The sequence below is a fragment of the Gekko japonicus genome, unplaced genomic scaffold, assembly GCF_001447785.1.
Source record: "Gekko japonicus isolate JY-2015 unplaced genomic scaffold, Gekko_japonicus_V1.1 scaffold169, whole genome shotgun sequence".
Lineage (NCBI taxonomy): Eukaryota > Metazoa > Chordata > Lepidosauria > Squamata > Gekkonidae > Gekko > Gekko japonicus.
In genome coordinates this window covers 1,111,109-1,134,937 of record NW_015161951.1, presented here as the reverse complement: position 1 = coordinate 1,134,937, position 23,829 = coordinate 1,111,109, and the positions used below count along the sequence as shown (strand labels likewise).

Here is a 23,829-nt window from a genome sequence, read left to right as displayed (position 1 = left end):
GCAGTCCGGAATGGGGAGTGATCTCAGTTCACCATCTGGAGTATTAACTTTATTTATTGGTAATGTTCTATTTTAATTGTAGAGTTTTTATGTTTTTATTCACTGTTGTACGTCGCCCAGAGCCCTGCAGTAGTGGGGATGGGCGATTCAAATAATAACAACAACAACAACAGAAAACTCAGTGTGATGACAATACAACATGGGGTAAATGATTACCCCAGATGCTGGAGTTGGTGGCAGCCCCATGTCACACATGATCTTTAGGTCTGCCTTGGAAGGCCAACACTTACTTGGTTTCCACACAGGCTGATGTTGAAGAAATGGAAGAACTTTGTTCCTCTTGCTGTAAAGCTTGGTCCATTCATTACTGAGCCTACTCCATTTAGGTTGCTAAAATCATAGGTCAAAGTCTGATTGTCCTTGACGTAGGACAGCTTGCAATTGCTGAAGCATGCAGAATGGTCCTTAGAAAGGAGAACAATTGTACAGAAGTCACAAATAATCATTTTGGATAATAACATTTCACCAGCACGAAAATGGACATCCAATACAAAAGTCAGCACTCTCGGGGTGGGGGGGACAGCTAGGTTTCTAGTCCTTATGCACGCAAAGGTAAGATTCTGAAACGCAAAGGTAAGATTCTGAAAATACGAATTTGGAATGCAGCTTGCACAAAATTTATTTTGGATAATAACATTTCACCAGCACGAAAATGGACATCCAATACAAAAGTCAGCACTCTCGGGGTGGGGGGGACAGCTAGGTTTCTAGTCCTTATGCACGCAAAGGTAAGATTCTGAAAATACGAATTTGGAATGCAGCTTGCACAAAATTTATTAGAATTTGAAATTTGTTGTACATGCTTCTGAACATCATCTCCTCCCTTTCACTTGGTAAACAGTACTCAGTCATATTCAGCCCTGATCATGAACTGCTAAATCATGCCCAAGATTTATAATCTTCCCCAAACCTCTTCGGGCTGCTTGTATGGACCTGAAACTGTACACATTAGAAACTAAACAGTCTTGCGGGGATAAGGCACAATAAAAAACAGACAGCTTGTTTGTTCAAAGGACTAGACATAGTCACAGATAATAGGTCTGTGAGTGGCCATAGCCATATTGTACTACAGATTATCAGATGATGGAAGCAAAAAACAATTGACAGGTCTTTCCACCCTGTTCTACTTCTAAGCTTTTCAGCAGCTTTTGGCTGGTTGTTGCTGTAAGTGGACTAGATGGACCCTTACACTACTCTTCTCTTTATGCCTGATTTCAGTCAAAACTACCCATAGCTGGGCTACCTTGGTACTTTGGCTGCCAGGTCCACACGGCACACATGCCTCTTGGCCATATACTTGATAAATGGACAGGTAAGTGTTGGGTGGACACTCCTTGCATTGACTGGTTTCCTTTTCTATGTAGTGCCCAGCAGGGCAGGGGATGCAGGATGAGCCAGATTCTTCAGAACCAACAGCACAGGCCTGGCAGAAGGAGGCCACCCCATCGACTGTGTTGGTCACAGTTATCATGTAGATCCTTGCCGTGTCATAGATGAGCTTTCTGCTCTGGGAGGTGTGGGGAAAAACCAGCATAAAGTAAAACAGAGGTTCTACTGACACATGTTCTAAATGGATCATACAAAGCATAGCCTTTACTCCTGTATTATTGCAATATTCTTGCAGGACAACAGAACCCACCGGTTAGATTACTGGCCCCATTGATGAAAAACCATTAGCACACTGGATCTAGTGGGGTTGACAAAGGCCAACAATGCTAGTCTCAGAATATGAACCTCAGCAGCTCAGCAAATCTGCCTCTAATAGGGGCCAGAAAAAGGATCCTCTTTCATATTCCTATTCACCATGTAGCTGCTGCAATTCTAGTGTCTGCAGTGCTGCAGATGGAAGAAGGGAAGACTCCCTCCCTTCTCCCCTCCTGTCCCTCCCAAGTCTTCATTGGTGATGGTATTGGGAACTACTGTCTCAACCAAATCAGCAAAGAAGGAAAATGGCGAGGAGTTCTCCACCTTCTTCTCCCTGGCACCCCCCTTCCCCTACCCAACAAATTGCCAGGGAGCCTGGGAAACATCTGCCTTCACATTAAGTGTGCCTGCTGATCATCTCTACCCTTAGAAGCACTCCAGTTGTGCAAGATACATTCACAGATGCAACCAAGGGTAAGAAAATATTTCAGTGCACAACTGAAGAGCAGAGCCTCTCCACTGCCAGTACAGAGGGCTACAGCCTAGAGCTGTGAGACATTCCAGTTGATAGTCGGAATGCCACACACTGTGATGGAGCAAAAATGCCATTACTTACTTTGTGGGCTTGGTTTGTTCTCTGGAAAGCCCAAGTGAATGTATAAGAAGCATTTTTGGAGATAACGTATGTGTACAACTGCTTCTCCTTCATGCCACTCCAGGATTTCACCACATTGGTGAACTTCTTGTTGATATCCTGGAAGCAAAAGACATTGAACAACCGAACAATGTTGGTTAGCAGAATTGGCTTGTTAAATAAAGAAAGAAAGGAAATCTTTTCTTGGGGGGAGGAGAGCATGGAATCGCCCAGGTCTACCCCCCTTGGGTCACAAGGAGAAAACCATTTACTCATGAATCAGTGGAGAGAAATTCACCTTTGGTGGTCCTCCCCTTAACATCACCTTTATTTCCCCATATTATTCCCAGTCTGTGCTGGTGACAATCTTGAAGCTTCATGGCATGAACATTATAAGCTATCAGTGCACCTAATGTCAGTTCAATGTCCCTTTGAGGATAAGAAGGGTGAAAAACAGGAACGATATCTTGCACCTGCAGTGACCTCTTTATTTCAATAAAGACCTCTTTCTCACTTAAAAGAATATTAACAGAGTTAAGAATCTGCCTGACCTAGAAAGCTGAAACACAAAGTTCATTACTCTCTGATCAGGAGGAAGCATGACAATGGACCATCAGTGACTGTCTTCTCTTCTTCCCATGCTTTCTTATCACATAGGATTCTTCCCCTTCATCCTCAGAAGGAAAGGCAGACACTACCATTTATGGGCTCACTCATCTGCCAGCAATAGGACAACTGAGTGGCTTCTGACTCTGGGTCAGAGGGAGGGAGAGCTTTTCCTCTGCCCTCACACACTGATTTATGTGTGCAGAATAAAAATTTAGTTTGCTTTGAAGTTATGATGAACTGATGGTCATGTAATAATGCCCAGGTGGAAGGTGGAAATGCAGCATGCCAGATGTCAAACACGGTTAACATCTTGTCAGCCCTGATCACAACTTCACTCACCACTATGAAATACAGCGAACAATCTGCAGAGCAGATGGTGTCAAACACAAAGGTGATCCGTCCAAGTTCTGAGCCTGTCACCCCTCTGACAGAAGTTGGCAGCCTGTCCAGCGAAGAGGGAACAAAAGATTTACAATGATTTCAAAAGCTACTTGTCAGTTTACAACAACAAAAAAATGGGAGAGGGCAAACCATCTCCTACCAAACCAGTGCAGTCACATCTTACGTACCTGCTCTGAAACACGCCTCCCTTTCTAGAGTGGCATGGCTCAAGAGCCACATTAGGCAGTGCCCGGTTGGATCTTCCACTCCCTATAAGGTTCTCATTCAATGCCAAGTGCATGACACAGATAGTGCTGTGCTGTGTGTTCCCCCATTTGGGAAACATTAATGCAATCAACACACATGAGCCTTACTGGCTGCAATTCAGAGCTCTCCCTTTTGCACAACACATCAGAGTGGTCACTTATGACTTTAACCAGAGTTCCCATTCATTCCCTTCCAACATAGTTTGCCCACATGGATCCTTACCATGCAGGCCTCAAGATCCCAAACCTTCTTTATATATTTTTATCTTGTAGTGGCTAAGCATGAGACTATGAGACAGGCACAATGGGAAATACAGAAAAGAAATTAGAAATCTCACCCCCCAAAATTAAAAAACAAAACTGCTTCTTACTTAAATCCTGGTACGTGAAGGTTCAAAATGAGATAATCGTCATCTGTGCCTCCTGCCCCAGTTCGGATGTGATCATCAGCTACTTCCCAGCCTGAAAAAGGGAAATCCCATCTAAAAACTGGTAACGTGTCATTTTAAAAAATAAACAAAATCATGTAAAAATATCAGCCGCTATCCATCAACTGCAAACAATAACAAAAACAACTGTGATGTTATATTATGAAAATATGTTTAGACTACTATTCTGTAGTGAATCGTATTTCTTCATAACGTTTCAAAAATATATGCATACACACAACGGGAATTGCATATAATACTGTTTCACATAACAGCTTTTTCTAAGTGTGCTACATGAATACTATTAGTTTCATGAATACTATTAGTTTTCATGTCACTGAAAAGAGAGGAAAAACAGTTACATTAACCATCTTACATTACCACTAATTCTTGCATGAAAACTCCATAATGCCTACCGTAATGTTATAAATACTTACACAGTTCTTATAAAACATCTATTTCCTCTGAGTGTACAAGATCTGTGAATAATGAGTGTATAATGTATACAATGGCGGGTCTGGGCAGTATAAGCATTCTCTTTAAATGTGTGATCTCATTTTGCTACCTGTTAGTAATTAAGATAGTGTTTTTATGTAAAGGGAGTGGTTTGTTATGCATATCATGAGCACTGAAAGATCTGTTTCATTGAAGTGGGAAGAATGTTGTGTGTTAATTCACAGATTAGAATTGTGTAAGTATAACATTACGGTAGGCATTATGGAGTTTTTATGCAAGAATTAGTGATAATGTAAGATGGTTAATGTAATTGTTTTTCCTCTCTTTTCAGTGGTGTGTAAACTAATGGTATTCACGCAGTACACTTAGAAAAAGCTGTTATGTGAAACGGTATTATATGCAAATCCCGTTGTGTGTATGCGTATATTTTTTAATGTTAGGAAGAAATACAATTTACTACAGAATAGTAGTCTAAATATATTTTCATAATATAACATCACAGTTGTTTTCATTATTGTTTGCATCCTTCCCGTGATCTCTCTGTTGTTTCTACTATCCATCAACTACCTAACACAGTTTTGAGCCAATTTAGATCCATTCAGTTGGCCTAATCTAAATATCTAAATATTTAGTTGACCTAATCTAAATAGTGCAAAGCGCTCTACTTGGAGCTAACATTGAAGTGTGTTTGGAAGCAGCCCCTAGCGCAGAATGCTGCGGCTAGACTGCTGGTCGGGGCCAGCTACCAGGAGCATATGTCCCTGATACTACAGCAATTACACTGGCTACTAAGGGTGGGCATTCAGGTGTATCTGAGCAGGAAAAAAATATCCAAAAAATACTTTACTGGTATTTTTCTGGCATTTCTTAAGCCAAATATACATTAGGGAATCTCAATTGCTATGTGGTATTCCCGATCCACAACCCCCCCTTTCCCCCAGAAATATTCAAGAATGCTGAACAGGAATTGTTCTGCAGAATTGCCCTATGCCCTTTTCCTGCCTTTTGCTCTGGTTTCCAGGGCAACAGGAGGGAGGGGGGATGAGGCATCTCTCAGAAGCAAATGGAATAGTACCTCAGTGTGAGCTATAGTGTTGTTTGCCCAATCAGAGCCGCTTGCAAGTTTGTTTGGCTTCAGATGTTGAGTCCAACAACCCCGTTCCCCCCACCCCACAGCAGGTTTCCCAGGGAACAGGCGGGAGGCAAATAGGATTGCACACTAGGGGGAGCAGTGCTCTTTGCCCAATCACAAGAATTGTTTCATGGCTGGTTTTTCCCCCAAAAATTCTTCTGAGCATGGGCAAAGAGCTTAAAAGCTCTTTTTTGGGTCCAATATACCCAAGTCCAAAAAATACCCCCCCGAAAAATTATGCACACCCCTACTGTCTACCCATTTGCTCCCAAGGCCAATTCAAGACCTACATGTCTTGGGACTAGGTTATCTGAAGGACCATCTTTTCCCCTATGTTCCTTCCCGGGAATTAAGATGGCGGGAATATGCCCTCCTGACTGTCTCACCAATTAAAGATGCTAATTTGGTGGGTACATGAAAGGTGGCCTTTTCTATAGCAGCCCCACAATTATGGAACAACCTCACTAAGGAGGTGCATCTGTCTTCCTCATCGTGAATCTTCAGGAAGCAGTTGAAGACAGCTTTATTTAGGACTGCATTTTGATTGATTTAGCTTTTATTATTGGCAGTCCTACTAGTTGGAGTTTTTTAGCTGTGACTTTTATGGGTTCTGTAATAGTTGTTTTACTATGTTTTTATAATGTTTTATTTATATTGTAAGCCACCTTGATTTCCACAAGGGAGAAAGGCAACTAATAATTGTTTTAAATAAATAAAAAATAAATTCCAGTGATTTTTTTTTTTAATCACAGCCTAAAGAACTCATTTAAAATCAAAAAGAAAATGTTGGGCACAGGAAGGACACCAGACAATAACCCTGTAGCTGTCAGGCCTTATTTATAATTATAGTTACACTATAATTATTTTTACAGTGCCAGGGTTGTGGAATAGTATGGTATAGCTCAATTTTATTGTATCTTGGAAGTTAAGCAAGGTCGGTCAGTACTTGGATGGGAGAAAAATCAAGAAAGTCTCTGCAGAGGAAGGTAATGGCAAACCTGCTTCTCACTTACCTTGAAAGCCCCTTGCTGGGGTTGCCATGAGTCTGTTGCAACTTGACAGCATATGAATACATATACAGTGCCATCAATGTGAATTATGTTTCACAAAGTACAAGGCTTACTTAAGGCTGAACTTAAAAATAACACATTTGAAAACAATAAAGAAACAAAAATACAAGTCCTCTATTCCTGACAATATCTAGTCACAGAAGATAAAACATAGGGCCTTGGGCTTGGCAATCCTGTCACAGATGTTGTTGATTATGAGGAAATCACTGACTATTCCACTCACTGATCTGAAGCCCCATTTGGAAATCTGGTGAACCTGTTTCGAGAGAAAGGCCAGCTATGATTCTTGGCCCTGCAATTAAAGGCCACCAGCTGTGTCATGATAGTGTCTTGTCTCTCTGGATCCCCTGTGAGGTCATGACTGAGGGGTGGAGACTTGAAATGAGGAGTTTCCAACTCAGGGCTCCCTCTCTGACCCACCATGCCAGCTCACCATTCATTCCATCACATTTGGAGTTGCCAACATTAAAACATGAGGTCTTCATATTGCGAGGGAGCACATTCCACCACTTGTATTCTAATCCCAGAGCCGGTTCCGTCCCCGTACGGCAGGGTTTGCACTCTACAAGAAGAAATGAAGAAAAAAGGGATGTACAATCTAAGCCAGCTTCAAATAACAACATTTTAGTAGATAAGGCATTAAACAGTTAAGAATGAACAATTATCAGGTGATCTTCTACATCAAAAAGGAATGTAATGATTGCACCCTGACTTGGATGGCCTAGGCTAGCCCAATCTCATTAGATCTGGGAAGCTAAGCAGGGTCAAGCCTGGTTAGTACTTGGATTGGAGACCTCCAGGGAAGCCCAGGGTTGCTATGCAAAGGGAGGCAATGGCAACCCACATTTGTACACTTCTTGCTTTTGAAGATCCTATTGGGGGACATCTGGTAAGAGGGCATGGTGATCTAACATCCCCATGAAAGTGGAGACCCACCACAGTGGGAAATTATTAGCTGGAGGATGAATTCCAGCTGAAATCTCTCTGGATCAAAGAGAGAGCAAGTGATTAACCCCTTATGCTCATATCGGCAGCTCCTGAAAGGCAAGCTGCAAAAGTGGAGGCTTTTGTGCAGCTCTCCGAGAGTTCTGAGTGCTGGAGACCCGGGGAAACAGTGTTGCTCATCAACGGTGGCGAAGTCTTAAGAGGACGCTAAGATCAGCTGACCCTCATCCTTTCACCTTCAAAGGACTTAATTAACATTCCTGACCAAGATAGATTTTCTTCTACAACCTTCTTCTAATGACCTCTGACTTATTCACAGAAAGCTTAGTAAAAATATATGAAGTAATGAACATTTTTTAAACAGACAGAGGGACAGTGAAAACCTTTTTTCATACCAATGGCGAATCTGTGTTTGGATAATGTCTGCCAACTATGAAGATCGGAATGGATGAATGTGGACTCTGTGTTTGCTTTTAGATGGGATTTAATTGGAGACTCTTCAATAACAAAGTGGTGATGCAATGTTGCTGTGGAGATTTGACGTGATTGTGGTATCTAAACATCTGAAGATGTGTTCCCTGGTTTATCTAGCTAGCTGGCAAAGAAAGTTCTGCTTCAGGTTTTAAAGTGAGAGTTTTGCTTCAAGATTTAAAGTGACAATGTCTCAAGGCACAAGGAAGAGGACTGGCTCAGTGGATCCAACTTTTGATAAACCAGTTACATCTGAGTTGATACAAAAATTATTTATCAGTTGGGAAATAGGTTTGATGCCTTTGAGAAGAAACTGGAGGACAATTTTCTGAAGCTGAAAGGTGAAATGACTGAACACATTAAAAATTTGGACTGTTCCATAAAACAGATTTCTACAGAAGTTGACAAAGAGAATAATAAAGTGGAAACTTTACAGAGTAAAACGGAAGTATTGGACAGAGAGTTAGAAAGACATCAAGACAATCTGGCCCTATTAGAATTAAGAGAGAAGGAATTCTGCCTAAGACTTAGAGCTATTCCAGAGTTTTCAAGTGAAGATATTAGACAATGAATTACTGAAGCCTTAGCAAATTTTCTAGAGGTCAATAGAAAATATGGAAATGGAAATTGACAAGATTTAGAGAATAAATTCTAGATGTGCCACAATGGAAAAGGTTCCAAGGGACACTTTGGTGCATTTTGTTAGGAAGAAGACAAGAGATCACATCCTGCAACAACAGTTCAATACTAGATTGAGAATGTACAATGTAGATATCATTGTTATGAAATAAATTCGTACTAGAATTTTACGCAAGAGAAAAGTCTACTCCTCCCTAACTGATAAATTAAAACAGAAAAAGATTATATTCTGATGAGACAAGTTGGAGAGAGTGGGTCTTACTTTTAAACAACAGAGATTTAGATTGAATTCTGTAGAAAAAGCAGGAGATTTCTTGGAGAGATTTAAAAGAGACCTCAAAGACATGCAGTCAGAGACACCAGAAGACCCACAACACTTGCAACAAGATGTGTAAAAAGAGGATACACATCCTGAGGATACAACTAATGACACTTCAGAAATTAAAGCTTAAATATGTATTACAAATTTCTAACTTTGAATATAAATGGGGCCAATGCCCCCCAAGAGAAAAAAAATTCTATCATTTGAATAAGTTAAAATATGATATTATTTGTCTAGAAGAGACCCAGTGCAACAGCTGAATCCTGAAAGTCCTGTCACAATAGAGCATGACAGTAACCCAGAGGGCAAGAAGATGGTACAGGCCCTGAAGGAGACCATTATGGAAGCCTTCCATATTATGAAGAGAAAAGGCCAGATCCATCAGAATAGCACATCTAAGGAAATACGACAGGAATCGGACCTTAATGAGGGCTGGTTTGAACTCTAAGGGTGTGTTCAGACGGGGCGTTTCAGCCAGCATAAACTGTACCGGTTGGAACCGGTGCAGTTTATGCCGGCTGAAACGCGATCACACTTACCTCCCTCACAGCGCAGCCCATCGCTGTATGCCCGTTCACATGCTGCGGGCGTCGGCTTTTTTTTTTTTTAACTCAGTTTGAGCATGCGCATAGGCAGCCATCCACAGAATGGCAATCTTTGCGCATGCTCAAAACACCCCATATTACAGTTAAAGTTTAAAGGTAAGGACTTGCCTTTAAAGTTTAAAGCCCAAACTGGCCTCCCTGAAGTCCCAGACTCCTCCGAAATGTTAAACTAAGGGCCTTTTCTTTTTTTAAAAAACGCCGGGGCGAAGCTTCGCCCAAGCGCATATCAGCAACCTAAAAAAAAATGGCGGGCGAAAATCGGAAGCCTCGGGCTTCCGAACGGAAGTGGCTAGACACCGGTGGAGAGTGATCAGACGGGGGTAAACCGATTACAACCACTGTACTCAGGATACCACCACTTGGGGACCTAGTGGCAGAGTACAATAGTTTAAAGGGCTTTGCAACTGTTAGGGACGGAAGGCAGATGTTCTACGTGTGAACGCCGGTAAGTTCACCGATTGCAACCGGCACCTATTCCGTTGCAAATGCCCCATCTGAACGCACCCTAAAAGTAGAAAGGGCCCTGGGAATAGAAGTATATAGATGAATAAGTAACATTTTGGTCTGGGATGAGAAATTACCTATTATTTGATTGACCTAACTCTCAAAATAATAACAGTAATTTAGTAGAATTCTCTAGATGTATTTTTAAATAATCAATGTATTGAAAGTTGTTTTTAAAAATGTATAAGAAAATATGTTCCTTTTTAACTTTTATTTTTCCTTTCCTCTCATCTCTTAATCTCATTTTGGCCTCTTCTATTTTGGTTTATATTTTGAAGGTAATATAGTTGTTTCTTTCTGTCTGTTGAAATTCATCTATGCAGTTTCAGTGATAACATCCTCTAGTCATTAAGGTCTCCTATTGTTGCATATTAGCAACCCAGAATAGTTGCCAGAGAGTTAATTTGATTTGATGACTATTGCTAGCTATCTTCAGGCTGAAAAGTTATACTGGGGTTGGGTATTTTTTAGATTTAACAAACTGTAATCAGATATTAAGGTTCTATTGTGTTACTTATAACAAAATATAAAGACATAGTTAATTTTATATGGGCATCAAGAAAAGCCAAGGCCTGTATATTCAGCCCATTGGAGGAGCGTGTGCAATGTCTGAAGGCCCCACTCTGTTGTTGTGTCCTTTTTCAGAAGTATATTGCCAGAAAGATTTGGCTAAACATGGATTCTGATTGGTTCATGTTGAGGTTCAGTTGTTTTAATTTAATTTATGTATTCAATTTGTGAATCATCTATTCCCTGCAATGTAAGGCTCTAGGAGATGTACAACCGTTAAAAACAAAAGCCTGGCCTCTTATCAATTTTTGGCTCAAATTAAATTATTCTCCCCAAGGATTAACACCTTTAATCCTTCAGGATTGCTTTTGACCCTCCTGGTTTATATTCTTCTTCTCTTAATCTGAGACCTTTAATTTGCACATCCACTCTAATCACATAATTTAGAACCTCAAGGACAAAAATGAACAATAGAGGTGAAAGAGGGCATCCTTGTCTAGTTCCTTTTTGTATCTCAAAATTTTGTGATAAATCTCCATTAATAAGGACCTTAGCTTGTTGTTTAGTATAAATTGCTTTAATCATTGTATAAAATTCGATACCAGTTTGAGATTTTAAAAGTAGCTCAAACATAAAGTTCCAACTGACATTATCAAAAGCTTTTTCTGCATCTAAAAAGATTAAGGCCATTTGTTTTTCTGGGTGGGCTTCATAATATGCTATAACATTCAGTATCATTCTTACATTATTATGAAAAAATAACAGAAATAGATAAGATATTGATGTATGCTGATGAGAAACTCATTAAGAAAAATGTGCTACTTTTAGATAACAAGACCCAAGATGAACTTGTCAAAAATGTTATGATAAAGTGGGCACAAAATTTGGGTCATAATATTGAGCTGGACCAGTGGTCACAGGGTTGGGGGGGGGGGGGAATTAGAAATTACTAAAACAATTTCATATACAAAAAATATTTATAAAATGTTTTATAGATAGCATATTATACCTGATAAACTGGCAAAAATTTATCCCAATTGTTCAGATGTATGTTGAAAATGTCAAAATAACGTTGGATCTTTTTACCATATGTGGTGGTTATGTCATAAAAAAAAAATATTGGGTTTGGATTCATGAAATTTTACAAAAAATGTTAAAATGTTCTGTATCCTTTGTTCCAGAAATATTTTTGTTGAATATCTTACCTGAATACTGTAAAAAATATGACTCTTATCTTATACTACATGTGACTACAATTGCTAGAATACTTTATGCTAAATATTGGAGAAGAACAGAATCACCCTCGAGAGAAGAAATTTTAAGTAAAATTTTGGAAACGGAGGAGATGGACAAACTAACTCTAACTTTGAAAGGACAACCAGAATCTACATTTGATAATACATGGTCAAGATTTTATAGGTGGTTTGAAGACTATAATAAATAAACCATACGAACAATTAAAACTTTCTAAGGACACACAAAATACAATTTTGAGATATTTGCAAGAGATATACATAATGATACAAGGTGAAATATATAAACATGCGATAAATTAGACATGAGTTTGTTAAACAAGGAATTGTAAGAATAATTTCCTTCTTTTATGTTAGTCTTGTCTTTAAACATAAAAAAGTGCAGGGGGGGGGGGGGAGAAAAAGGAATTGCATTAAGTCCTGCAGGGCCCTGATGGTATTTCCCAGATAGTTTTTTCCAGAGCTAGGGCCAAAAAAGCTCTGGCTCTGGTTGAAGACAGCTGGATATCTTCAGAGCCAGGGATCACCAGTAGATTATTCTCAGAAGAACATAACACTCTCCTGGGGACATACCATACCAGAGGAAGCATTCCCATCAACTGGAATTTGCCCCTCTGCCATTCTGCATTCTTTATGACTCTCATTTTGTTGGTTTAATAGTGGTCTTGATGTAGTGAAATGTGTGCCGGGTTGTATGAAATTATCAAATTGTTGTATTGTTGGTCCCGTTTAAGAAACTATATAGGAAATTTTTTGGGGGAAGATACGTTAAGATAGCATAAACTGCAACTTTCTTTGTTGGGGGGATATCTGTGATTAAGATTAATGTATTATCTAGAATGCTGTTTTTGTTCCAGACAATACCGGTTTTAAAAACTGACGTACCATTTAAGCAATGGCAAAAGGATATAAGTTCATATGGCAGGAGGAAAAAACCAAGAGTGAAAGATAAGACATTACAAGATGTGAAGGAAACAGGAGGAATGGGATTACCTGATTTGAAATTACATTTTGCTGCTTGTTGTTTAATGTGGATGAAAGACTGGAGCTGGTGGTGGTTGAGAAACAAAAGGCTCTTGGAGTTGGAAGGACATGATCTGATATTCATGTAACATGCATATTTGTGGTATGACAAAGTTAATGTGGATTTTAAAAATCATCATATTAGAAGTGCCATTCTGAGTGTATGGAATAAATAGAAACCTAGACTGTGGCCCTTTTCAGACAGCCTATGTCAGGGGTGGCTAATCTGTGACTCGGGAGTCGCATGCAGCTCTTTCACACATATTGTGTGGCTCCTGGCAGGGCGGCTGGGGAAGCGAAGGGGAGGCATGCCTCCCCGATTGGCCTTCTCTTCCTCAGCCAATGTTCCCCTCCCTTTGTAGGCTTGAGGTGGGGGGGGGGGGAGAGAAAGAAAGCAACTTTAACTTTAAATGCATTCTCAAAGCACCCCCCCAGCCTGTTTGAAGAAGGCATTTGTCTCTTTAAATCCATTCTCCAAGCCAAGCCAGCTGGCCGGGGGGGGGCGCCTTGGAAGACACATTTAAAGTTAAAGATGCTATCTTTCCACTTCTCCCTCCCTCCTGCCTCCCATCTATTTGCTTTCTTTCCACTTTATTTCTTTCTCTCTTTCTCCCCTCCCTCCCCATCTAAAGTTAAATGTGTTCTCTAAGCCCTGCCATACTGCCCAGCTGGCTTGGCTCAGAAAAGGCATTTGTCTCCTTAAATCCCTTCTCCAAGCCAAGCCAGCACAGCAGCGTGGGGCTTGGAGAACATATTTTAAGTTAAAGGTGTTCTCCAAGCCCCACACTGTGGCCCCACCCACCAGCTTGGAGAAGGCATTTGTCTCTCTAAATCCCTTCTCCAAGCCAAGCCAGCTGGTGTGGGGACATGGGGGGGGGGTTGGAGAATACATTTAAAGTTAAAGTTATGTTCCTTCCACCTCTCCCTTTCCTCCTCCCCATTTATTTGCTTTCTTTCCACCTCTCTCTTTCTCTCTTTTCCCCTTACCCATCTATTTGCTTTCTTTCCACCTTTCTTTTCTCCTTTCCTTCTCTTCCTCTCTTCCTCCCGCTACATCTAATTGCGTTCTTTCTTTCTTTCTTTCTCTTTCTTTCTTTCTTTCTCTCTCTCTCTCTTCCTTCCTTCCTCCCCCTCCCTCCCCCATATATTTGCTTTCTTTGTTTTTGTTTCTATTTCTCTCACTCCTTCTTTCTTTCTACCTCTTTCATTCTTTCCACCTTTCTCGTTCTCTTCCTTACTTCCGTCCTTCCTCCCCATCTATTTGTTTTCATTGTTTTTTCTTCTTTCTCTCTCTCTTTCTCTCTCACCCTTCCTTCCTCTCCCATCTATTTGCTTTCTTTGTTTGTCTCTCTCTTTTAGGCAAAGAAATATCATTGGACAAATAACATATCTGTTTTCATCCCTTTTGTTTTTATTTTTGGCAGTCATTTAATGTTAATAAACAGAAAATTTGCATATTTTTCAATAAAAACATGTGTAATACTTGTTCATGTCTTGCGACTCTCATTCATCTGACAATTATTCTACGTGGCTCTTACGTTAAGCAAGTTTGGCCACCCCTGGACTTACTAACAGTCTTTTCCTGTCATTTCAAACAGATCTGTTTTAGAAACCAGCTGCTAACAGAATATATTTACCTGTTCACACAAACTTACTTGTGTCCCATTAGCAGAGCATGGCTGTTATAAATACTACAAAACTACAATGAAAAAAGGGAGGGGTACTACATTTAGGGAGAAAGAAAAGATAACCACTACTGACTAAAAACCCAAGAGAGGAGATCCTCAAATTCCTTACATACAATGCCATCTCTTGAAATGCTACATTTTATGAACTTAGTCAGACTTGCTTTTATACCGTTTAAATCTTAAATTTGTTGTAAAGAGACCCCTCAGCATCTCAATATTAAAAACATTATTATCAAAGACACAATTCAGAGTCCTTCAATCCTCATTTTTTCTTATCTTGTCTCTTCCGCAGTTTATAAGGACTTTTAGGAGCCGCTGCCCCCTTCTCAGAGAGTCCTCTCCAGAAGACCCCGAGTCCAGCTCGCCAATGGACTTACTGTCCTTTTCCTCTTTATCCACCTCCTCGGGCTCACCCTGCTGGATTCTCAAAAAGTCCCGAGCTTTGGAAGCAGAGTCAATCTTTTCTTTTTTATCCTGAAGTTTGAAGGTTACACCCTCTGGATATAACCACCTGTAGCTGATTGCATTGGTTTGAAGAAAAATAATTAAATCTTTGTATTTCTTTCTCCGTTGTCTTATTTCAAATGGGATATCTTTCAGTATTCGAATGGTACTGTCCCCAATTTTCAAGGCTGCCCCCGCCATCGCTCTTAGGATACAATCCCTCACATATCTCTTCGAGAATCTCATTACAATTTCCCCAGGCAGACTCTTCTTCTTTATGTATATGGAGTAGGCCCTGTAGACCACATCCATTTCGCTCATAAGATAGTCCGCCTTCAAATCTGTCACTGGGGCCAATGCTTCACTCATCGTTTGCTTTAGATTCTCTCCTTTAATCTCTGGAACACCTTGGAAACGAAGGACCAGATTTGCCTTCTCCATTTGTAATTGTAAAAGCTGTTCTTCTGTTGAGATTTGCTTTTTTTCCAATTTTTGCACCTTTTTCTTCACCCTTTGAGCAGTTGCGTCAACTTCTTATAAGTTTATGCGCATGGGAGGGGCCCCTCCCCCGCTCACTTTACTCTCTGGTCTGTGGGGTGGGGGGGGCTTTCTTTTAGCTTAGCAAAACCGCTCTATTCCGACTCATGTTCATATTTGGTCATCCGACCACGCTTTGCCTTCGGATTTAGCAGTTCGATCTCCAACGCTTGTCCCAGTCAGCGCCACTAATTCCATACCGACACTCGGCAGAAGGACCACGGGGACGGAGAAGCGCCTTGATTTCCCAGCATCGCGCTGGCAAAGAGGTGACCTCTCAAGAGTCCCTTGGCCAGGAGCCTTTCACCAGGCTCCTGGGGGGGTATGATGCCTCGCCCCCCCCTTTCTGCCAGTGCGCAGCTTCACCCCTGGGAGGTCCAGGAGGTGTGACTGCTCAGCGTGCCACCATAGACCGGAAGTCGCAATGTTGGTATTTCTCATAAGATCTCCACTCAGTATGATTCTTGCTGATTGTGTTATATATATTGCTTTTACCATATTGTAAAAATGTTCTCCACATTTCCAGGCCAGCAGTTGTTCCAACATAAAAGCCCAATTAAGACTGTCAAAGGCCTTTTCTGCATCCAAAAATAATAATGCCATTTGTTTTTCAGGATGTGCTTCAAAATACTCCAATACATTCAAAATAGTTCTTACATTGTTTCTCATTTGTCTCTTTGGCAAAAATTCCACTTGATCTTGAGGGATTATTTTAATCAAGACCTTTTTCAATCTATTTGCCACAACAGAAGCATATATTTTGTAGTCTACATTAAGAAGAGATACTGGCCTATAGTTTTTGATTTCACTTCCATTTGTATCCACTTTATGTATTAACGTAATCAGTGCTTGATTCCATGAATCTGGTAATTTATTTTGTTCACATATACTTTGTATGGTGTCCTTCAAAGGTTTGGTCTTCAAATATCTGGTAAAATTCAGTGGGTAAGCCATTTTCTTCTTCTGTTTTTTTATGGCTTCTATTATTTCTGAAAAAGACATTGGTTCGTTTAACATTTTCCTTTGGTCTTCTGTAAATTCCTTTTTATTATGTTTTTGTAAGAAGTCTCTGATCTGTTCTTGATTGGAGTTTGTTTTTAAATATAGGTTGCTATAAAACCCGTCTGCAATCTCCTTTATTTCTTTAAGAGTATTTTTCTCTTTACCTTTTTCATTTTTTAGTAATTTTATGTTTCTTTTCAGCTTGTTTTCATAATTTATATGCTAACCATCTAGTAGGTTTATTTGCATTTTCAAAATAGTTTTGTTTTGCATACATAATTTTCTTTGCTATTTCTAGTGTTAACAGACAGTTAAGTTGATGTTGTAGGTTTTTAATTTTTATTCTCCTCTGTTCTGTTACCGGTTCAGAATGCATCTTTTATTCCTTTTGTTTAATTTGCTCGTCAATTTGGCTAAATTTCTGCTTTCTTTTCCTCTGGGCATGCGTGGTTGGGGTTCCTGCACATGCCCGAGGTGCTGGTGCAAAAATCCCTTTTGAGCTTTCTATGATACTGATAGGTTCAGTGCAGGTGCACTAAACCCATGGGTGTGAAACACAGATACCATGTTGAAGATCTCCATGATGTGGTAAGGGAGAAAAAAGAAATATTCAAGAAATGGAGGCAAGGACATTCCTCTAAAGAAGAATATCTGTGGGTTGCTAGGCACTATAAGTCAGCCATCAGACAAGCCAAAGCTCACAGTGAGCTAAAACTGGCCAGGGAGGCTCACTACAACAAGAAAATCTTCAGATATGTGAGGAGCAAACACAGGATAAAAGAGAAAATGGGCCCACTGTTGGGTGAAAGTGGAGAAACTTTGATAGAGGACAGAGAGAAAGCAGAAAGGCTTAATGCCTATTTTGCCTCAGTCTTTTACCTGAAGTAGAGAACAGACTCATCTAGAGATGGTAGTAGGCAAGGCACGGCATCCGGGCTGCTTGTTGACATGGACAGAGAGGTAGTTGAGAAGCACCTGGCTGCATTGAATGAGTACAAATCCCTCAGGCCAGATGGTTTGCAACCAAGAGTGCTCAAAGAACTTTTTAGAGAGCTTGCAGAGCCTTTGTCCATCATCTTCCACACCTCTTGGAGTACAGGAGATGTGCCACAAGACTGGAGGAGGGCAGATGTTATCCAAATTTTCAAAAAAGGGAGGAGGGATGACCCAGGAAACTACAGGCCAGTCAGCCTGACCTCTGTCCCAGGGAAGATATTGGAGCAGAGTCCAGTATCTAACTAAGCACTTAGTTAATTTCCATGTTATTTTAAACTTTTAGTCTATGATAAACAGCTCAAGCCTTTCAAAGCCTCATGATTGTGACTACACAGATATGATATGGTGCATTTCTAGTGGTGTGTATAAGTAATACCATTAATACAGTGCAATCATAAACAGAGTTACACCCTTCTATATCAACTGACAACAATGGGCATAACTCTGTTTAGGTTGGCATTTTCAATGTGACAAAGATCACAATTAGTCTTGTTACACTAACTGGAGGAAAACAGCCAGTCATAGTTTCCCCCCCATGGTTAGAATTCCCCATAAAAGATTTTCCCATTCGGGATGATCCGATAGAGACTGAATTTCCCACAAAATGCAGTCAGACCAAATGTGTCTCCAAAAAACTCCCCTCCCCTGCTTGAATACCTCCCCTTTCTTACCTTTTGTGATAGTTCCCCACAGGGTTGCCAGCCCCCAGGTATGAGTGGGGGATCCCCCAATCTCGGGGGCTTCTCCCTGCTGCAGACCAGCTGTCTGACAGGGGAAACTCTGTCCCTAAACAGGGACGTCACCATGCAATGTCCCTGACACGATGACATTACCCAGAAGCGATGTCATCGTGTCAGGGGTGTTATGTGGAAACAGTCTGATATTTGGGTAAAACTCTATGGTTTGAGGGAGAGTTTCACCCAAAAACTAGAGCGTTGCCCCCGACATCGCCATCATGGTGACGTCACTTCTGGGTGACATCATGATGTCTCATGACATCACTGCCCACCCCCAGAAACCCCCCCTAAATTCCCTGCTGGATTGATGAGGGGACCTGGCAACCTTAGTTCCCCAGGAACAGGAAAAACCCATTCCTCCCTTTCAAGTTTCAATCAATCCAATTGCCTGTCTGAAGTACCTACCTCACACACTTCCCTTTTTTCCAAGCCTGGAAAGAAAAGCATCTATTATTTTTGGACATGGCTACCTGCCCTATAATTGGGGATGTATGTGGGATTAAAGGTGGGTCTAGAAAGGTTAAAGACCACTGGATTAAGCTAATGTAGTGAGATAATATCCTGCTATGCACTATTCAACTAGTGCCAGCTAATTTGGGGTGTGGGCTGGGGAAAACACCACATAAAGTCAGTACAACATACCCTGCATGTTACAAGAAAAGACTGGAAGATACACAGTGCAGCAGCTTCAAGTCTCTCTTAGCATCGGGGTCTACCCCCACATTCCCCAGGCACCAAAGCTGAAGTCATTCGTTCTTCTGTACCCCCTCTTCTTCAACTTATCTGAAAATTCTAGTCTGTAGCAATTTTATCAGGCATGAACAGCAAAAAAAATGGAACACGCGAACAAAATCATTTCTAAAAAATAGTACAAGTGACTGCTTTTGTAAAATGAACTAAAGGAGATGGCCCAATCATTTCTTTTCAAAGAGTAAGTGAAAAGTGTCACTGTGGTTATAATAGAGGTAGCATTGCATTTGGGAATAGATAGGTAGTACTTTGGTTCTCCACCTGTCTTTGGTCAAGCAGGTTTTTGAAAACCATTTGCAAGGGTCCACCTGTAAACATGCTGGGCAAATAGGCCTTCTATCACACCATCCTTAAACTACTCAATAAAACCTAACCAACTGCCACAACAGAGTTTTGGTAACAATAAACTCTCATACCCCATGTTCCATCAGAAAACATGTCCTGAGGGCAAGGAGTGCAGAAGGAGGAGCCGTTGTTGTTGTAGAAGCCTGGGTTGCAAGGGGGACACTCCTTCCTCTCTCCAGAAGGAGGCAGTGTCACAGCTCCAGGAAGGTCCTCCCTACAGATCTTGGACTCCACCCATTTGTACATGAGCTGAGTCTAAAACAAATGAGGCACAAAATAAAAATAATTAAGCTATCACTAGGCCTGATGTTTAAACAAGTGCCTATCACCTATTAGGCAGGTACAGGAAGGTTGGAGAACAGCAAGAGAGAACAGAAGGAGTGCTACCAAAAGGTAAAGGGGGTGGGGGGGGGAAGGCAGATCTTACAGTCACAAATGAAATCTTGCACAAATAAGACTTGGAAAGATGGTAGCAGTTAACCAGTAAATGACAAATGAACAGTGGTAAAAAAAAATGCAATAATAAATTTTTAAAAATTAGTATTTTCTGCTGTCTAATGGCACCTGAAGTGGGCTTCTTCAGCCTCACTAAGAGCCATATCAGATATAGCAGTGGATCCTGCAGATTTTACTCTTTTTGTAGATTTTACTCTTTTTGCAGATTTTACTCTTTTGCAGATTTTACTCTTTTTGCAGATTTTACTCTTTTGCAGATTTTACTCTTTTTGCAGATTTTACTCTTTTGCCTACACTGAAGATGTTCTCTTTAAGAGTCTTCCCTCAGGAGAAGGATCCTACCACTGGAGAAAAGCACTTTGCTAGCAGAACAGATCCACTGGATTGAACCCCAATTCTTTAAATTCAAATTGTCTGATTGCTTCAGAACTGGTTTACAAACATCCTTTCTCTTATCAAGTGAGCTACAACATTGTTACTATCTTAAAGGATCGCTGCTGGGTAATAGATATGATAGAAATCAATCCAGGCCTCTTTTTGTAGAAAACGCCCAGCAGGAACTCATTAGCATAACAGGCCACACCCAACAGCAGAAACTCATTAGCATATTAGGCCACAGCCCCATGTTACCAGAAGTGTGGTCATCCAGCCACACTTGTAGAAGATCACAGCTTTTTTATATGCTCAGCAAAAACTTTTAATAATGGAAAGCCACAATCTCATGCAAGTTTCTCTTTCAGTCACTTGCAAACGCTCCAGCAAGTGGTACACATTCTGTATGGTCCATGTTTCACAGGGCTAGCAGATCTACTATCTGGAAAAGACATCCTTCCTTCTCTAGTAAATTATGACTAATATGTTGCCAGTACTCCACAAACCACAAAGCATTTAAATTAGCAAACTATGTACGTTAGGTAACATTCTACCTTTTCTAAATCAGCAATGTTAACAACTGACATGCTAATTTAAGTAATCAACATACCTTCTTTACCCTGGGCACTGGGTCAGGCCCCAGTTTTGCACCATTTAAGTACAGAGAGAGTTTAACCACCCTGGCAACCTGGTCACATGATCTGTATAAGCACATGCAACCCCCCACCTAAGAATTCTGTCCTTCAAATAGTTCTTTTCCTTCTTTTCAGGAAGGAAAATAATTGCACTTTTTAGTTCTTTGATAAATCAGACAAAATCTGCTAGAAGATTAAAAGGCACATTATCTGTAATCTACTGGCTGCTTAGTCAAATAACAGAGGTTAATGGAACTGCTTCTGACTTAAGTGGTTTCTAAATTGTGACCAATGCAGTTCACAGTCTTTCTAAACTTATTTCTAAAATTTACAGTCATTCATTGCATTTTATTGCTTTCCAGTCTATCTTATGCTCTTCTTCCTAGGAAGTGTTTAAGAGGTGCCTATACCTTTGCCCACTAACATCCGTATGCTTATGCACTTTCCAATTCCAGAAGAACAAGCATAGAATGTGCAGGCTTTCAAAGTGAAACGTGAAAGGACATTATTGTCACAGCACTTCCCTCTAAAATCAAGTCAAAATATTGAAATCGCTTAGCAAAATCCATTAAAAAATATTCAGCAATTACCGGCTTTATGTGTTTCTCACAAATCATGCCAAGCAGCATGAAGGGGGGAAAAATACAGAGAAAGCACTCCTAACCCCCCATCCCAAACCAAGGATGTACTAAAAGGAAGGACAGGGTTGCCCATTGGAAACAATGGGAAACACTTGAAGGCCCATTGGAAATAATGGGAGCCAGAAATGCCAATTGACTTGCATGGGCTCCATTGAAATACATTACAGTAAAAGTAGAGTTGCAATAAAAATGTGGAATGGATTTTCCATTAGGGTCTCTGGGCACAAATACACTACTCTGGGAATGGAATGAGAGACCATGGAGTGGAATGACAGCCCCAGGATATAGCAGGAGTGTTCAGGGACTGGAATGACAGGCCCCAGGGTGGAATGACAGCCCCAGGGTGGAGCAGGAGTGTTCTGGAACTACAATGACAGGCCCCAGAGTGGAATGACAGCCCCAGGGTGGAGCAGGAGTGTTCAGGGACTGGAATGAGAAACCACAGAGTGGAATAACAGCCCCTGGGTGTAGCAGGAGTATTCTGGAACTGGGATGGCAGGCCCCAGAGTGGAATGGCAGCCCCTAGGAGTAACAGAAGTGTTCTGGGACTGGGATGACAGACCACAGAGTGAAATGACAGCCCCTAGGAGTAACAGAAGTGTTCTGGAACTGGAATGAGAGACCATGGAGTAGAATGACAGCCCTTGGGATTAGCGGGAGTGTTCAGGGACTGGAATGACAGGCCCCAGAGTGGAATGACAGCCCCAGGGTGTAGCAGGAGTGTTCAGGGACTGTAATGAGAGACCACGGAGTGGAATCACAGCTCCAGGGTGTAGCAGGAGTGTTCAGGGACTAGACTGACAGGCCCCAGAGTGGAATGACAGCCCCAGGGTGTAGCAGGAGTGTTCAGGGACTGTAATGAGAGACCACGGAGTGGAATCACAGCTCCAGGGTGTAGCAGGAGTGTTCAGGGACTAGACTGACAGGCCCCAGAGTGGAATGACAGCCCCAGGGTGTAGCAGGAGTGTTCAGGGACTGTAATGAGAGACCACGGAGTGGAATCACAGCTCCAGGGTGTAGCAGGAGTGTTCAGGGACTAGACTGACAGGCCCCAGAGTGGAATGACAGCCCCAGGGTGTAGCAGGAGTGTTCAGGGACTGTAATGAGAGACCACGGAGTGGAATCACAGCTCCAGGGTGTAGCAGGAGTGTTCAGGGACTAGACTGACAGGCCCCAGAGTGGAATGACAGCCCCAGGGTGTAGCAGGAGTGTTCAGGGACTGTAATGAGAGACCACGGAGTGGAATCACAGCTCCAGGGTGTAGCAGGAGTGTTCAGGGACTAGACTGACAGGCCCCAGAGTGGAATGACAGCCCCAGGGTGTAGCAGGAGTGTTCAGGGACTGTAATGAGAGACCACGGAGTGGAATCACAGCTCCAGGGTGTAGCAGGAGTGTTCAGGGACTAGACTGACAGGCCCCAGAGTGGAATGACAGCCCCAGGGTGTAGCAGGAGTGTTCAGGGACTGTAATGAGAGACCACGGAGTGGAATCACAGCTCCAGGGTGTAGCAGGAGTGTTCAGGGACTAGACTGACAGGCCCCAGAGTGGAATGACAGCCCCAGGGTGTAGCAGGAGTGTTCAGGGACTGTAATGAGAGACCACGGAGTGGAATCACAGCTCCAGGGTGTAGCAGGAGTGTTCAGGGACTAGACTGACAGGCCCCAGAGTGGAATGACAGCCCCTGGGTGTAGCAGGAGTATTCATTCCAATCCCTGAACATTCCATTCCCAGAGCAGTGTATTTTGGCCCAGAGACCCTAATGGAAAATCCATTCTGCATTTTCATTGCAACTCTACTTGTACTGTAATATATTTCAATGGAGTCCATGCAAGTCAATTGGCATTACTGGCTCCCATTATTTCCAATGGGCCTTCCAGTGTTTCCCATTGTTTCCAATGGGCAATCCTGTCCTTACTTTTAGTACATCCCCCCAAACCAATGATCCTGACATTTGTCAGCCAGAGCTACCATAAATCTGAAAGGATGCAAGGGGGGGGGGGAATCCCTGGCTAAATGAAGCCGGGCACTGGATTCCAGTTCTGTTTTGCTACTACGGGCTAATATGGCTACCCACCTGAAACTATCTTCATAAATTCTGTGAGCTTAGAAGTCTAGCCAAGTTGCAAATGCTTATCACATAAGCTTCTGTATAACAGAATCTGAAACAAACTTGAACCTGGAGTGAACAAAGATGAAGAAGAACTAAAGTTTTGATATTGAATTGACAATGAAGAATATAGATCTTTTAAAGAATAATTATGACAAGTTATGGTG

At 41.5% G+C, this 23,829-nt stretch overlaps 1 protein-coding gene across 1 annotated transcript in view; it reads right to left on the bottom strand.

The window, feature by feature from the left end:
• The window catches only part of KIAA1324L (KIAA1324-like ortholog), a 102,822-nt gene that overhangs the window by 28,429 nt on the left and 50,564 nt on the right, over window positions 1-23,829 (bottom strand). The window contains exons 9-15 of the mRNA XM_015429441.1: window positions 19,523-19,706; window positions 7,114-7,242; window positions 3,966-4,056; window positions 3,287-3,389; window positions 2,321-2,458; window positions 1,304-1,567; window positions 291-464 (exon numbers count right to left, since the gene is read on the bottom strand). Coding sequence (XP_015284927.1) covers window positions 291-464; window positions 1,304-1,567; window positions 2,321-2,458; window positions 3,287-3,389; window positions 3,966-4,056; window positions 7,114-7,242; window positions 19,523-19,706 — 1,083 coding nt within the window. The remainder of the gene's footprint in view (window positions 1-290; window positions 465-1,303; window positions 1,568-2,320; window positions 2,459-3,286; window positions 3,390-3,965; window positions 4,057-7,113; window positions 7,243-19,522; window positions 19,707-23,829) is intronic.